The 13,445-nt window shown below is 39.8% G+C and overlaps 1 protein-coding gene across 7 annotated transcripts in view; it reads left to right on the forward strand.

The window, feature by feature from the left end:
- mcf2l2 (MCF.2 cell line derived transforming sequence-like 2) overlaps positions 1-13,445 on the forward strand; it is a 360,445-nt gene that overhangs the window by 109,424 nt on the left and 237,576 nt on the right. For all 7 annotated transcript variants that reach the window (XM_048541672.2, XM_048541670.2, XM_048541668.2 and 4 more), the window contains exons 2-3: positions 2,058-2,141; positions 11,796-11,910. In XM_048541672.2, the coding sequence (XP_048397629.2) occupies positions 2,066-2,141; positions 11,796-11,910 (191 nt within the window). In that variant the 5' untranslated portion in view covers positions 2,058-2,065. The remainder of the gene's footprint in view (positions 1-2,057; positions 2,142-11,795; positions 11,911-13,445) is intronic.

The raw sequence follows: 13,445 nt of genomic DNA on the forward strand, positions 1-13,445 counted from the left end.
TGTTATAAGTAAGACAACCACACCATTATTAATAAATCCCCACAAGATCAAGGACCTATGAGGCACTTAAGTTGTCACCTAGTGGGCTCTTCAGTGTGATCACTTCTGTGACAGCTGTGTTCTGCCCACCTGAAGCTGACAGCCAGTCATAGGCTGATAGTTACTGAGAGCAGCACTGTTATTCCAGGAACTCAGGCTGCTGGCTGTAGAACAATGCTGAAGACCCAGAGCAGCAAGGAGGTAAATACTTTTTGCAGAGTGGATTTCAGGTCGAGGATTGGCCACTGGGATAGGGGTTGATGAGGTCGGAGGAATTGGAAGCCACACACTGCCCTTCATTTTACCCCAGATTGGGGCAGATTGAGTCCCCGAACACACCCCAATCTGGTAGGCAAGCTACCCTATTCTACTAGTCAGGAGGAATGCCATTTTACTCACCTGCCACGAACAGTTAATTGAGCCAGTAACAGGATAAGATTATTATTAGGTGGTCTTAAAAATGAATTTTTATTAACCTATTCAGAGATGTAATGGCATCCTCCTGAAGTAGATGGGACTTGAAACCTGGCTTTCTTGGCCCAGTGTTAGGGACGCTACCACTGCACCACATGAACCAATATTAGATGGCTTAAGATAGCTATTACATGATCATCAATTGACAATGTATGGTCCATAATTGGTGTCAATTGGTCTTCCTGACTAGAACTTAATTTCTGAGGTAGTGGGAAGTTGGGGGGTGGTGTGAGGTGATAAGCGATTTGCCCTTCTTGTCATCTTCCCACCAACTCTTGGAAGGGGAACTTTTGGTCATTTTTTCATTTCATTTGAATTTGGATGTCTTTCATCCACTATTTTGGTGGAAAACAACTAATGCAAGAAAAGTAAATTATTCTATTTCTTTTCTGATTAATATGTCAGTAACATTTGGAGCATAAATCATCCCGTATTACTATGAAGTTGAATATTATTTAATTACGGTGTTACACTGTTTGGTGGTAACTGGCAGGCATAAGCAGTGAATACACATTGTTTTTCAATTATTCAATTTTCATATTCACTATTTTCACTTTCTAATTTCTGTTTTAAAATAAAACTGATCACAATTTTCTTGGACAACCATATGCCTAAATCTGCAGCATTTTAATAATTTGTTGGTTTGAGTTAAATGTAGCATGGCAGCTTTGTTGTATGAACTTACATTATTATGCTGCAGTATTCGTTAATTTAAAACTGAATGTTGCTGCAGTTTTAATCACATGGTGCTACATTCTAGCCGCTGTGATACTCTGCATATAATAATCATCCTCCTGGTCTGAACAATAGCCATTAAGGCAATTATTTAGATTCCCTGCACAGTTTGAAGTAACATCTGAACAAATGCAATTTTAACAGAAGTAGTATCTTGTTGTAGTATATATAATTACTCATAAGAGGAACCTACAATTGCTGAATTTATTCTGTTGCATGGATGGATGTAATCATCTATTCTTATGTTTAATGAGACCTGCTGAAGTCATGCCAAGTTTTATATTTGTGTTTTATAGTTCTTTCCTACTTCAAAATGTGTTATTTCATTGTCATGAAAAATAATTCCATAAATAATATGTTTATGGCTAAAAATTTACATTTAATTTGAACACAACTGAAGCCATTGAAAGAGGGAGAGATAGATTTTAGTAGTCATGTCATGAAAAGGTGCTTTATCTGCTAATCAAAATATTTATTACAATCAGATGGAGAGAAAATTCACTATGTTTTTAAGCAAAGAACAACAGCCTAATTTTAGGTATTGATTTGCTTCATACATTCTTAAATTGTGTTTATTTAGCTTTGAAACAGTACTGAATATATGAAGTATGTGAACTGTAAGCAGAGTGGAGATGTTTCCAAAATGCCATGACACTTTTGAGTAACAAGATAGTCTTATGACTGAAACATGAGTAATGTCTTGGGAAATCATTGTCGTTTTTAATTCCTGAATAGTTCTCTTACTTTACAATGTAACTTTGTTATGATCCTAGACTTGATTCACTGGCTTATACCTATTGTCTCTACAGATGAAATCATGCAACAAGAAATAAGACCTCTGCTTGCGATTGATATTGCTGAACAGCTACAGAAACAGTTTGCTATTTTATCAGGTGGGAAATTAACAGTATTTTATTCTTTATTTGTTGTTTGTGTTGACTGGAATGGGATAGAAGTTCTGAATTAAAATCTTTCAAGGTTATTGTGGTGCAATGCTGTCAGCAGTCAGCTAAAGACATGATCTGCTTGACTTCATGTCTAATGAGCAACTTCGTAGAGTAATATATTTATGTTGTGGCTAGCTGAAAAAATAGTGAATACATTGTAATAAAAACAGAAAGTGCTGGAGGAACTTAGCAGGTTCAGCGGCATCTGTGAAGTGAGTAACAGATTTAACATTTCTGGATCTGATGTGACACTTTGTCGCTGAAGAGTTATGAAAATCAAGGTATGCTGCAGCATCTCACAGAACCTCCTTCAAAAGCATTTTCCAAACCTGCAAACTTTACCAGTTGAAAGGGTGACAGACACACAGGAACACCAACTAATGCCCCTGCCCCTCCAAGTCACATAACATCCTGATTTAGAACTAGGTTACCATTTCTTCACTGTCACTGAACAAAAATCTGACATCCTCTTCCTAATAGGACAGTGCAGTGGCTCAAGAATGCATCTGACCACTATCTTTTTGAAGGTAGTTGGGGCAAGATGACAAATGTTGATCTTGTGAGTGATGGTCATGACTTGTGTAACAATGCAAAAAAGGCAATTTGTTGTCCCAGAAACAACAGAGAGATAATGATCAGATAATTTGTTTCTTACTTACAATTGAGGGACAGTTTGTAAATGAAGCAAATGTGCATAAGAAGTTAAGAACATTAGAAATAGGAAGAGAAGTAAGCTATGCAGCCCTCAATTCCCCACCAAATCCACCCTCACCCCCAAAACTACCCCACACCACCACCACCACCACCATTGTACAAGATCACAGAAGCTGAACAGGGAAAATTGCCACTATGAAAACTGGAAACTGAAATTATGGGAGCCTATATTTATTGTTTATTGTTTATTTACATCTCATAAATGGCATTGCAACACTTCTACCCACATTGTGAAGTGATTGGACTTGGGCTCAAGTCAGTGAACTACCAGATGGCAAATTCCACTTTGTCATTATGTCACCAGTGTTCTAAATGATGGGGAAAGAAGGAAAGTTGAAATTATGCAAAAGTAGTGACAAATGCAATGCAAAAATCAAAAATCCTATTTTGTAAACTAATCAACCTTTTCACAGTTGTAAATGTGGCAAGCACAATACATCACAGAGGCATTTTGAGTGTGTGGTTTGGGATGGCATAGGACAAGTGGGAGTAAAAAAATGGCATCAGAAATATGGCAGAAGAAGAATAGAATAGAATGGGATGGAGTGGCAAGGATGACAGGAGCTGGGTGCAAATATTAGAGTAAAATTAATTTTTTGTGTGTTTTATAATTGTTCAACATTTATAAACATTTTCTTTGTTTCAGAACCCCATGTAAGTATTGTCAAAATGCTTAGAAAATATGTTATCATCTGTAGATAGAAGCAAAATTGTAATTTTTAGAGCTTTGAATGACACTATATTACAGAAACTGTCACCTCTGATAGCAAGGTTATTTAGTACTAGAAAATATCACAACAGTGGGGTGATTTTTAAAACTTTCTTTTTGGAGAATAACAAAAAGAAAGTGTGGAATTGATGGTCTGCAATGTAAATAACAACTCAATTCATATTGACTGTTGACTGACTGATTGTCTGTTCCTGATTTTTCAGTTACTTTGAACCCTGGACAATTTCCAGACATTCTCAATCTCTCAGTGAAATTCTTCCAGCTGTTAAATGTGAACAAATAAACACTGAAGTTGTAATAGATAAAGAAATGTACATAGCAGCTAGGTATCGTTTATAGCATGGAACATTTCAAAAAGATAGTCTAATAAATCAAAGCCTACCAGTTGATTTGCTCATTTTTGTCATTGAATATGAGCGTTCCTGGCTAAGCCAGCATTTACTCCCCAACTCTAGCCTTGAGAAAATGAACGTGTTGCCTTCTTGAACCACCGCAAACAAAATGTTGTAGTTACATTCACAATATTAAAGAGGGAATTCCTTGATTTTGACCCAGTGACAGTGAAAGAAATGTTGATACTGTTGTGCAAGTCTGGATGATGTGTGATTTGGAGGGGCAGTTACAGATAGTGACATTCCCATGCATCTATTGCCCTTGTGGTAGAGAGAAAGGTCACAAATTTAGAAGCAGTCTTGGCGAGTTGTTTCAGGGCACTTTGTAGATGGTACACACTGCAGTCAATATGTGTCAGTGGTGGATGTTCCAATTATTCCGCTACCCTTTTCAGATGGGTTGTCATAATTTGGTCCTCTTACTCAGATTCGTATTATTTTCTCCAGTCAAAATTTCCCACATTTTCCCCTTAAGGTTTTGCATCTCAACTTCCAGACAGTCCTCCCTGATTCCTACTAACTTCAATTTGCTAGAATACTCTTGGTCAAATCCTGTCTGATGTCATTGATAGTGATATTGATTTCCCCTCTTGAGTTCATTCCTTTTGTTCATTATTTGATCAAACATGTATTAAGGTCAATAGCTGAGTGGTTGGAATCCAGATTGAACGTCCAGTGAGCCGGCTAATGTTGAGTAAGTGTTCTTTGCAGCGCTGTCAACGACACCTTCCATTACTTTGCTGTTGAGATAAAAACTGATGAGTGTTAATTGCCAAGTTAAAATTTTTGTGTCTTCTGATGATTGTGCATTCCTGGGTAATTTTCCATATTGCCAGATACATGCCAGTGTTAAAATCGTACTGGAATAGCTTGGCTAGCAATGCGGCTAATTCTGGAGTATAAGCCTTGAGGACTATTTCTACAATGTTGCTAAGATCCAAAACCTTTGCAGTATTAGTAATCTTTAGCTGTTTCTTGATATCATGTGGAGTGAATCTAATTGGCTGAAGGCTGGCATGTGCAATACTGAGGACCTTGGGAGGAGGCCACATTGGATCATTCACTCAGCACTCTTGGATGCAGATACTTGCTAGTACTTCAGCCTTATTTGCACTGATGTACTGGGACCACTCTTTATGAAGGAGGCGTCTTATTTGTAAAAGCCACACTTCCTGCTTGTTGTTTGTCTATCACCATTGACTGGATTTGGCAGGACTGCATAGCCGATATTTATACCTGTTTATACCTAATTTTTAGATATACTTTGTGCTACTCCTGGTGTGCCCTCCTGCACTCTGAATCGAGCAAAGGTTGATCCACTGGTTTGATGGCAATGGTAGAGTGGAGTATATATACGAGACCATGAGGTTGCAGATCGTGGCTGAAATAATTTTGATGCTGCTGATGGCCCACAGTGCCTTATAGATGCCCAGTCTTGAGTAACTAGGTCTGTTCAGTACAGTGGTAGTGCCACATAATGCTTTGAAGGGTATCCCTAAAATGAAAGGTCTCCACAATGACTGTGAAGTGGTGAGTCTGACCAATATTGACAAATAAATCTGCTACAAATGCATTTGTAAGAATGAGATTAAGTATGTCTTCCCTCTTGTTGACTTCCTTACAATTTGCCACAAGCCCAGTCTAGCAGCTATATCCTTTAGGACTGGGCCAGCTTGTCAATTTGATTCTACCGAGACGCTCTGGGGCTTGTATATTAAATCCCCCCAACCCAGGTTACAAGCATCCTTCAAATGGCATTGAACATGAAGGAGAACTGATACATCACCTGAAGTTCAGTAAGTGATAATCAGCTGGAGGTTTCCTTGCCTATATTTCACCTGATGCCATGAAATTTTATTGGATCTAGCATCAGTGTTGCTAACCCCTAGCACAACTCTGGCCGTATCCCACTGTCCTGCCATCTCTGGTATGCTTGCCCTCTCATCGAGAGAGGATGTAACCAGGGATGATAGTGTTTGGGACATTGTGTAAGGTATGATTCTGTGAGAGTGACTGTCAAATGATTGCCTGATAAGTCTGTGGGACAGTTCTCCAAATTTTGCCATACGTTTGTTAGTCCCATTTGTTTGTAAGGACAAATTTACAGGGTTGGCAGGTCTGCAAGTGCCACCATCCTTTCCAGTGAATATAGCTGGGTGGTCTGGCAGTTTTCATTCCTTTCATTAGACTTTGTAGCTGTTATATACAACTGAGGTGGCTTAGGCATGAGGCAGAGGCATTTAAGGGTCATCCACATTGTTGTGAATCTGAAGTCACATGTAGGCCACAACAGTTGGCGATGGTAAATTTGTTTTCCTAAAAGACAATGAACCAGATGAGTTTTTACAACAATTAGCAGTGGTGTCATCGTCACCATTAGAACAGCTTTTAATTCAAGATCTATTAATGTAATTTAAATTTTGCCATCTGCCATGGTGGGGTTCATCATATGTAAATTTGTTTGTTTAAAAATGTGATTCACTGGACCAGAGTTTGCTCTCTGCAATAAATGAATAATATGGGTCTTCTGTGGGATTTATACTGCAACTTAATGTAAATTACAGAAGTATAATACCCTCTCGAGTGGAACTGGCATCTGTGTAAACAGCATAAGGAAATGTGAATATCCTTAAGAAATCAGATTCGAGTTATTAATGAACAGTCCAGTGTCTGAGCCAGGAAGTATCAGTTAGAATGTCGAACTCAATGTCATATCAAGTGCAGAGACCATAATAATGAGAAAGATGAAAATGAAAGAAAGAAGAAAAGATTTTTTAAAAATCTTTTATTTTATTTTCAAACTCTCAACAGTTATTAAAGTCTGAATGAATCAGACAACACACTGGTTGAAGCTAATTTCCAGTACCAATGAGATTGCTGTTTAGTAATTAAGACTTTTCTCCATTAGAGACTCTGTTTACCAGATAATAAATAATCAACAACATGCTAGTTGAAATATTTAAGAAGTGAGTCAGGTGGTGAATTACTGTCGGTTTTGGAGAAAAGTGGCGTCTCGAGTTGTGATAGGCAGTTGTTCATTTTAACTCTACATGTGTAATTATTAGACTTTGCTGCCTGTGTTGCACAGAATTAGCAATGAGTACTGTTAGTCTACAACAAAGTTCAGCACAGTATCTTCATAACATCACAGTATATAAGTTGCCTTTAGAAGAACATCAACAGTCAAGATGGAATAATATGAAATGTGTTTTATGACAGGCAGAGGAAAAAGAACTATAAAAAATGCACTAAACATTATTGAGCATCAAATTGTAGATATTGGTGAGAAAAGAATTCAGATGTATGAAACCACAAGAGGGCGGCATGATCCCACACTCGTGAGAAATTTTATCTTAACAGAAGAAACGTGATACTATAGAATTAATTCATTGACCATAGAATCTCAACAGTGTGGAAACAGGCCATTCAGACCATCAAGCCACACTGCCCCTTCGAAGAGCATCCCACCCAGACCCATTCACCTACCCTTGATTTCCCATGTCTAACCCACACAACCTAAACATCCCTGGGCACTTTGGGCAATTTAGCATAGCCAATCCACCTATCCTGCACATCTTTGGACTGTGGGAGGAAACTGGAGCACTCGGAGGAAACCCCCGCAAACGCAGGGAGAATGTGCAAACTCCACACAGACAGTCACCCAAGGGTGGAATAAAATCTGGGTCCCTGGCGCTGTGAGGCAGCAATGCTAACCACTGAGCCACTGTGCCGCCCCTCTGTGTGCTCTGTCCAAAGGCTGGTCTTTGGTCTATCATTTGCTGATGTTTCATTCTGAGCGATTTTATAGGCAAATTTTGTTGGTGCTAATTCCATTGTCATGTGTAGGATGTGAAAGCAGGTCCCAAGTCCACTTAACGCCTCCTACTTCAGGTTGAAATGGAATCAAATCCATACCATTGCCATTATTCTGATTCACACACTCATCATCTAGTAAATTGAACTAACTGGTCCCCAACTAGCATATAGTCAGCACAGTTGTTAAAAGCAATTTTACCTTGCTTATAGATATGCTGAGATATGTCAGTCATTACATTGCAACTTTTGAACTTAGTTCCGATGAAGAGTCATGTCCAGTTCAAAATGTTAGCTCTGTTTTTCTCTTCACAGAAGGTACCAGACCAGCTGAATTTCTCCAACATTTTCTGTTAATGTAGTAGAATGTAGATACATCCAAAATAAGATTGGTGTATGGCCTAAGTGTGCCCATAGTTTGTGCATTTCACTGGTGGACTTGTTAGATACTCAGTGTAGTGACAGATACACCTCTTAAGCAGACTGCTGTGTCTTAGATAATAGCATGTTGCTTGAGTGTAGCTGCAAATGCACCCATCCAAATGAATGGAGAATGGTCTATCACACTCCTGACTTGTTCTTTGCAAATGATGAAGAGTTATAAAGGACTGGGTATTGAGCTACTCATCACAGGGAACCTTATCCTGTGTCCTGCTCCAGTATCCACAGGTTTTGATATCACTGGTCCCATGTGTTAGGAACATGTGTTTTTATTTAATGACAGTCTGGAAAAACTGGAAGATTTTGGACTATTTTGATAAAATTGACTATTTTCCCATGTGGTTTCTTTTGAAACCAATGTCAACAGTTTCATGTGTATTTTTTAACTGGAAATCAAATGACTGAGAAAGAAAACTAAGCAAAGTATTTAAAGAGCTTAAAAAGGTTTTTTTTAACTGAAAAGAAAACCTGGCATTGGGAGAACTAAGGACATCTGCAACCATGCCTGGACAGAGTGCCAGGAATCAGAGTAAAGAAGACACCTCAGGAGCTGCATGTCTCTCTGTCATTCTTCCAGCAGAGATTTCTGAATGGAGCCTAATACATTTTCCATATACCAGAACTTTTGTCTATGCATTAAAATCTTGTAGCAGAGGATGTTAACCAATTCTGAAAAATTCTAATCAAAGTTGATTGGAATCACAACTGCATATTCAATCATCAAACTACAGCTATCAGCAATTCTGCTTTGTCAATGGGAAATTCAATGAACATGGAACATTTTTTTCTTTGTTTCCAGACACTGAGCCCCACCGTTTTCTCAAGGCACAGTGAGGTCTGCATGTAGAAGGGTGTGGACAGAAGACAGACAATGAAATTAATTTTTGATTAATAAAGATTATGGGAAGAGATTAGGGCAATGGGACTATATTGGGCTTGATAAAATGCTGTATGGAAAGTAAGGTAAGGGAAGGGAATGAGTTTTGTTGACTGTCTCTTGGAAGGAACTGATGAATTTTGAAAGAGTTAAGCAGCCTCCTTCTGTCAAGACACACAATTCTACAATTCTATTAGTTATTCTCAAACAGTCATACAGCATAGAAACAGGTCCTTCAGTCCATCGACAAATACCAAACTGCACTAATCCCGTTTGTCTGCATGTGGTCCGTAGCCTACTTTGCCCTGGAAATTTTAAGTGCTTACCCAGACATTTCTTAAATGTTACAAGAGTACCTTCCTCCTTCACCCTCTCAAGCAGTGCATTCCATATTTCTACCATTCTGTGAGTGAACAAAATCACTTACTCCTCACATTACTCTTTTGCCTCTGGCCTTAGACACATCTGCCATGGGCAAAAAGATTCTCATGATCTACATCTCTCATAAAAGAAACCCAGATTCTCCTCATGACTGAGGCTTTTCATCACAGGCACCTTCCTGGTGAATCTCCTCTGTACCATCTCCAGTGCAATTATGTCCTTCCAACTGTGTGGCGACCAGAACTGTATTCTGTATTCCATCTGCTGTCTAACCAATATTTTATAAAGTTGGAGCTAGAATTCCATGCTCCTATATTCTATACCCCGGCTAATTGAAGGCAGGCATACCAAATGTCTTCTTTACCACCCTGTCTTCCTGTGCTTATTGTTCAATTCCACCACATAATTGCATAATTTAACCTTTTAGTTCCAGTATAATTTTTGTGGAAAGTCTCATTGTTTGCCCTAAGTCCAGTAATAAGAGCAAAAGGAACATTTAAAAAAGGGAGGAAAAGTAGACTGTACAGCCATCAAGCCTATTCTGTCATTCAGTGCAATCATGGCTGATCTTTAGTTTCAACACCCTGTTCTGTTCATTGCTACTAGCTGAGAGACCAAAAATCTATCTATCTCGATTGTTATATATGTGGAACATCCAGAACTTCTGGCTAGAGAATTCCAATGCTTCATAATGTTTCAAGTAAATACATTTCTTCTCATTTCAGTGCTAAATGATCAGCCCCTTTCCTGATACTGTCCCCTTCAGTATCTTGCATATTTCAATGCAATAACTCATTCCTTTAAACCCCAGAGAATATAGACCCAATTTACCCACTTATTGGGGGGTGATGACTGGGTGGCATTATCACTGGACTGCTAATCCAGAGATCTGGGTAATGTTCTAGGGACTCTGGTTTAAATTCCACCATGGTGGAACTTGAATTCAATAAAAAAAATCTGGAATTAGGAGTCTAAAGATGACCATGAATCCATTGTTGATTGTTGAAAAAACCCATCGGGTTCACTAATGTCCTTGACGGAAAGAACCTGCCATCCTTACCCGCGCTGGCCTACATGTGACTCCAGACCCACAGCAATATGACTCTTAACTGTCCTCTGGGTAATTAGGGATGGACAATAAATAGAGGCCTAGCCAGAGATCCCCACATCTCGTGAATGAATTTTTAAAAAAAACTTGCTATAGTACACTTCTCCCTCATTCCAGCCCACAATCACAATCATGTAGAAGGACAAGGGCAGCAAATATATAGGAATACTACCATTTGCAAGCTCCCCTCTAAGTCACTTAGCATTCTGACTTGGAAATACATCACCACTCTTTCAGAGTAACTAGGATGAGAAGTCTCCATTATGATGAGAGATTAGATTTGTTTTCCTTGGAGAAGAGGAGGCTGAGGGGTGATCTAATTGAGGCATATAACTTTGAGAGGCTTAGACAGAGTGGATCACAATAACCTTTTCCCCATGGCAGATATGTCTGAAACTATCGAGTTAAAATAGTCTCCAACGGCATGTGAGGATCCACGTCACCACCAACATCTTGAGTGTAACTAGTGATGGGCAATAAATGCTAGCCCAGCAGTGATGCCCATGTCTCATGAATGAGTTAAAAAAGATGAAAAGGACTAGAACTATCTGTTGCAGACTTAAAGATTTCTATTTTCTCCCTCCCTGTGTTAGAATGTTCTAATTGGTGGTATTTTATGGCTGTCTGTTGTCATCCAGTATTTCATCCAGTTGACATTCTTGATGAATGAACCTAGAATTGTGTAGGATGTTCAGACTTGCACTCCCAGAAAACAACCACAAGGTAGCAATTTGCACAGGACCCTTGGCTAACTTTCTCACTTCTAGTAAAGGGATGCTGATGCCAAATAATAGATAGTGATCGCATGCGGCTACTGTTGAGATTAGCTAATGGATCCACACTCTGTACTGAAACTTGTATGCTTCTTCACTAAAAAAGAATACAGCACATACTTGAAATCTGAAATGAAAGAAAAAATGATGGAAATGATCAGCAGGACAGAGATTTCATTTCCCAATTTCCAGCGTCTGCAGTATTTTGTTTTTGCACCTAATCTGAATGGTTCTGTATCTTGCTGTGCATTAAGTCTGTTGAAGAATGTTAACACTAACTTTTACTCTGAACTGTTTTAATATGTTTTACTGCAAATTATTGCAGTTTTTTTGCCTTCAAGTATCTTCTGACTCAGATATTTTTAAAACAGGGGGACGTAGTAGGGATGGTGCGCCAATCATCACATTTCCAGAACATTCTGCCTTTGGGGACCTTTCTGATGAAGAGTTTCTGAATGTTGTAACATATTTGACTAGCATCCCAAGGTGAGTTATGCTGTTGTCCATTGTGTTTGCTATAAGTGATATCATCAGCCTTTGCTTGTTATGCTATTTTCAATCACTGTACAGGGCAGCACGGTGGCTCAGTGGTTAGCACTGCAGCCTTACAGCGCCAGAGACCTGGGTTCGATTCCACCCTCAGGTGACTGTCTGTGTGGAGTTTACACATTCTCCCCACGTCTGTGTGGGTTTCCTCCGGGTGCTCCAGTTTCCTCCCACAGTCCAAAGATGTGCAGGCTAGGTGGATTGGCCATGCTAAATTGCCCGTGGTGTTCAGGGGTGTGGGCGTTATAGGGGGATCGGTCTGGGTGGGATGCTCCAAGGGGCGGTGTGGGCTTGTTGGACTGAAGGGCCTGTTTCCACACTCTCTAGGGAATCAAATCTAATCTAAACTAATCGTCTGACATTTGTGTGTCACAAATGTTAATTGCCACTTGTAAGCCCAAGCCTGGATATTGTCCAGATCTTGTTGCATTTGGACATGGACTGCTTTGGTATTCAAAGAGTCACGAATGGTGCTGGACATTGTGCTTTCATCGGCGAACTTCCCCACTTCTGACCTTATGGTAGTGGGAAAGTCATTGATGAAGCAGCTAAAGATGGTTGGGCTGATAACGTTACCCTGAGGAACTCCTGCAAATGAGAAGTCTGACCTCCAACAACCACAAACATCTTCCTTTGTGTCAGGCATGACTGCAACCACTGGAGATTTTGCCCTGATACCCATAAGATTCCAGAATTGCCAGGGCTTCTTGATGCCACACTCAGTTGAATGCAGCCTTAATGTCAAGGGTGCTCACTCTCACTGCACATCTGGAATTCAGCCCCTTTGTCCATATTTAAATCAAGACTGTAATGAGATCAGGAGCTGAGTGGCCCTGGCAGAACCCAAACTGGGTGTCGTTGAACAGGTGCTGCTTGATAGCACTGTTGATGACACCTCCCATCACCTTACTGAGATGGGGAGTAGACTGATGGTGCAGTAATTAACGGGTTGGATTTGACCTGCTTCATATGTACAGGACATACCTGGGCAATTTTCCACATTGTTTGGTAGGTGCCAGTGCTGTAACTCTAGTGGACCAGCTTGGCCAGGGGAACAGCAAGTTCTGGAAAACAATTCTTCAGAACTATAGCCACAATTTTGACAGGGCCCATAGCCTTTTCAGTTTCCAGTGACTCTCAAAAGTTTCTCGCTATCATGTGGTGTGAATTGAATTGACTGAAGACTGGTATCAGTAATGCTGGGACCACTGGAGGAGCCTGAAATGGATCATCCACTTGGCACTTCTAGCTGAAGGTTGCAGTGAATGCTTCAGCCTTATCTTTTGCACTGATGTACTGGGCTTGTCTATCATTGAAGCCTTGTCCTCCAGTGGGTTGTTAAAGCATCCAACTCCATTCACGATTAGATGTGGTAGGGCTGCAGAGCTTAGATCTAATCTGTTGGTTGTGGGATTGCTTATGCTGTTTAACACGCAAGTAGCCCCTGTTAGGTGGCTTTCCCTCTCCAAAGGTGT

This window comes from Stegostoma tigrinum, chromosome 14, assembly GCF_030684315.1.
Source record: "Stegostoma tigrinum isolate sSteTig4 chromosome 14, sSteTig4.hap1, whole genome shotgun sequence".
Classification (NCBI taxonomy): Eukaryota; Metazoa; Chordata; class Chondrichthyes; order Orectolobiformes; family Stegostomatidae; genus Stegostoma; species Stegostoma tigrinum.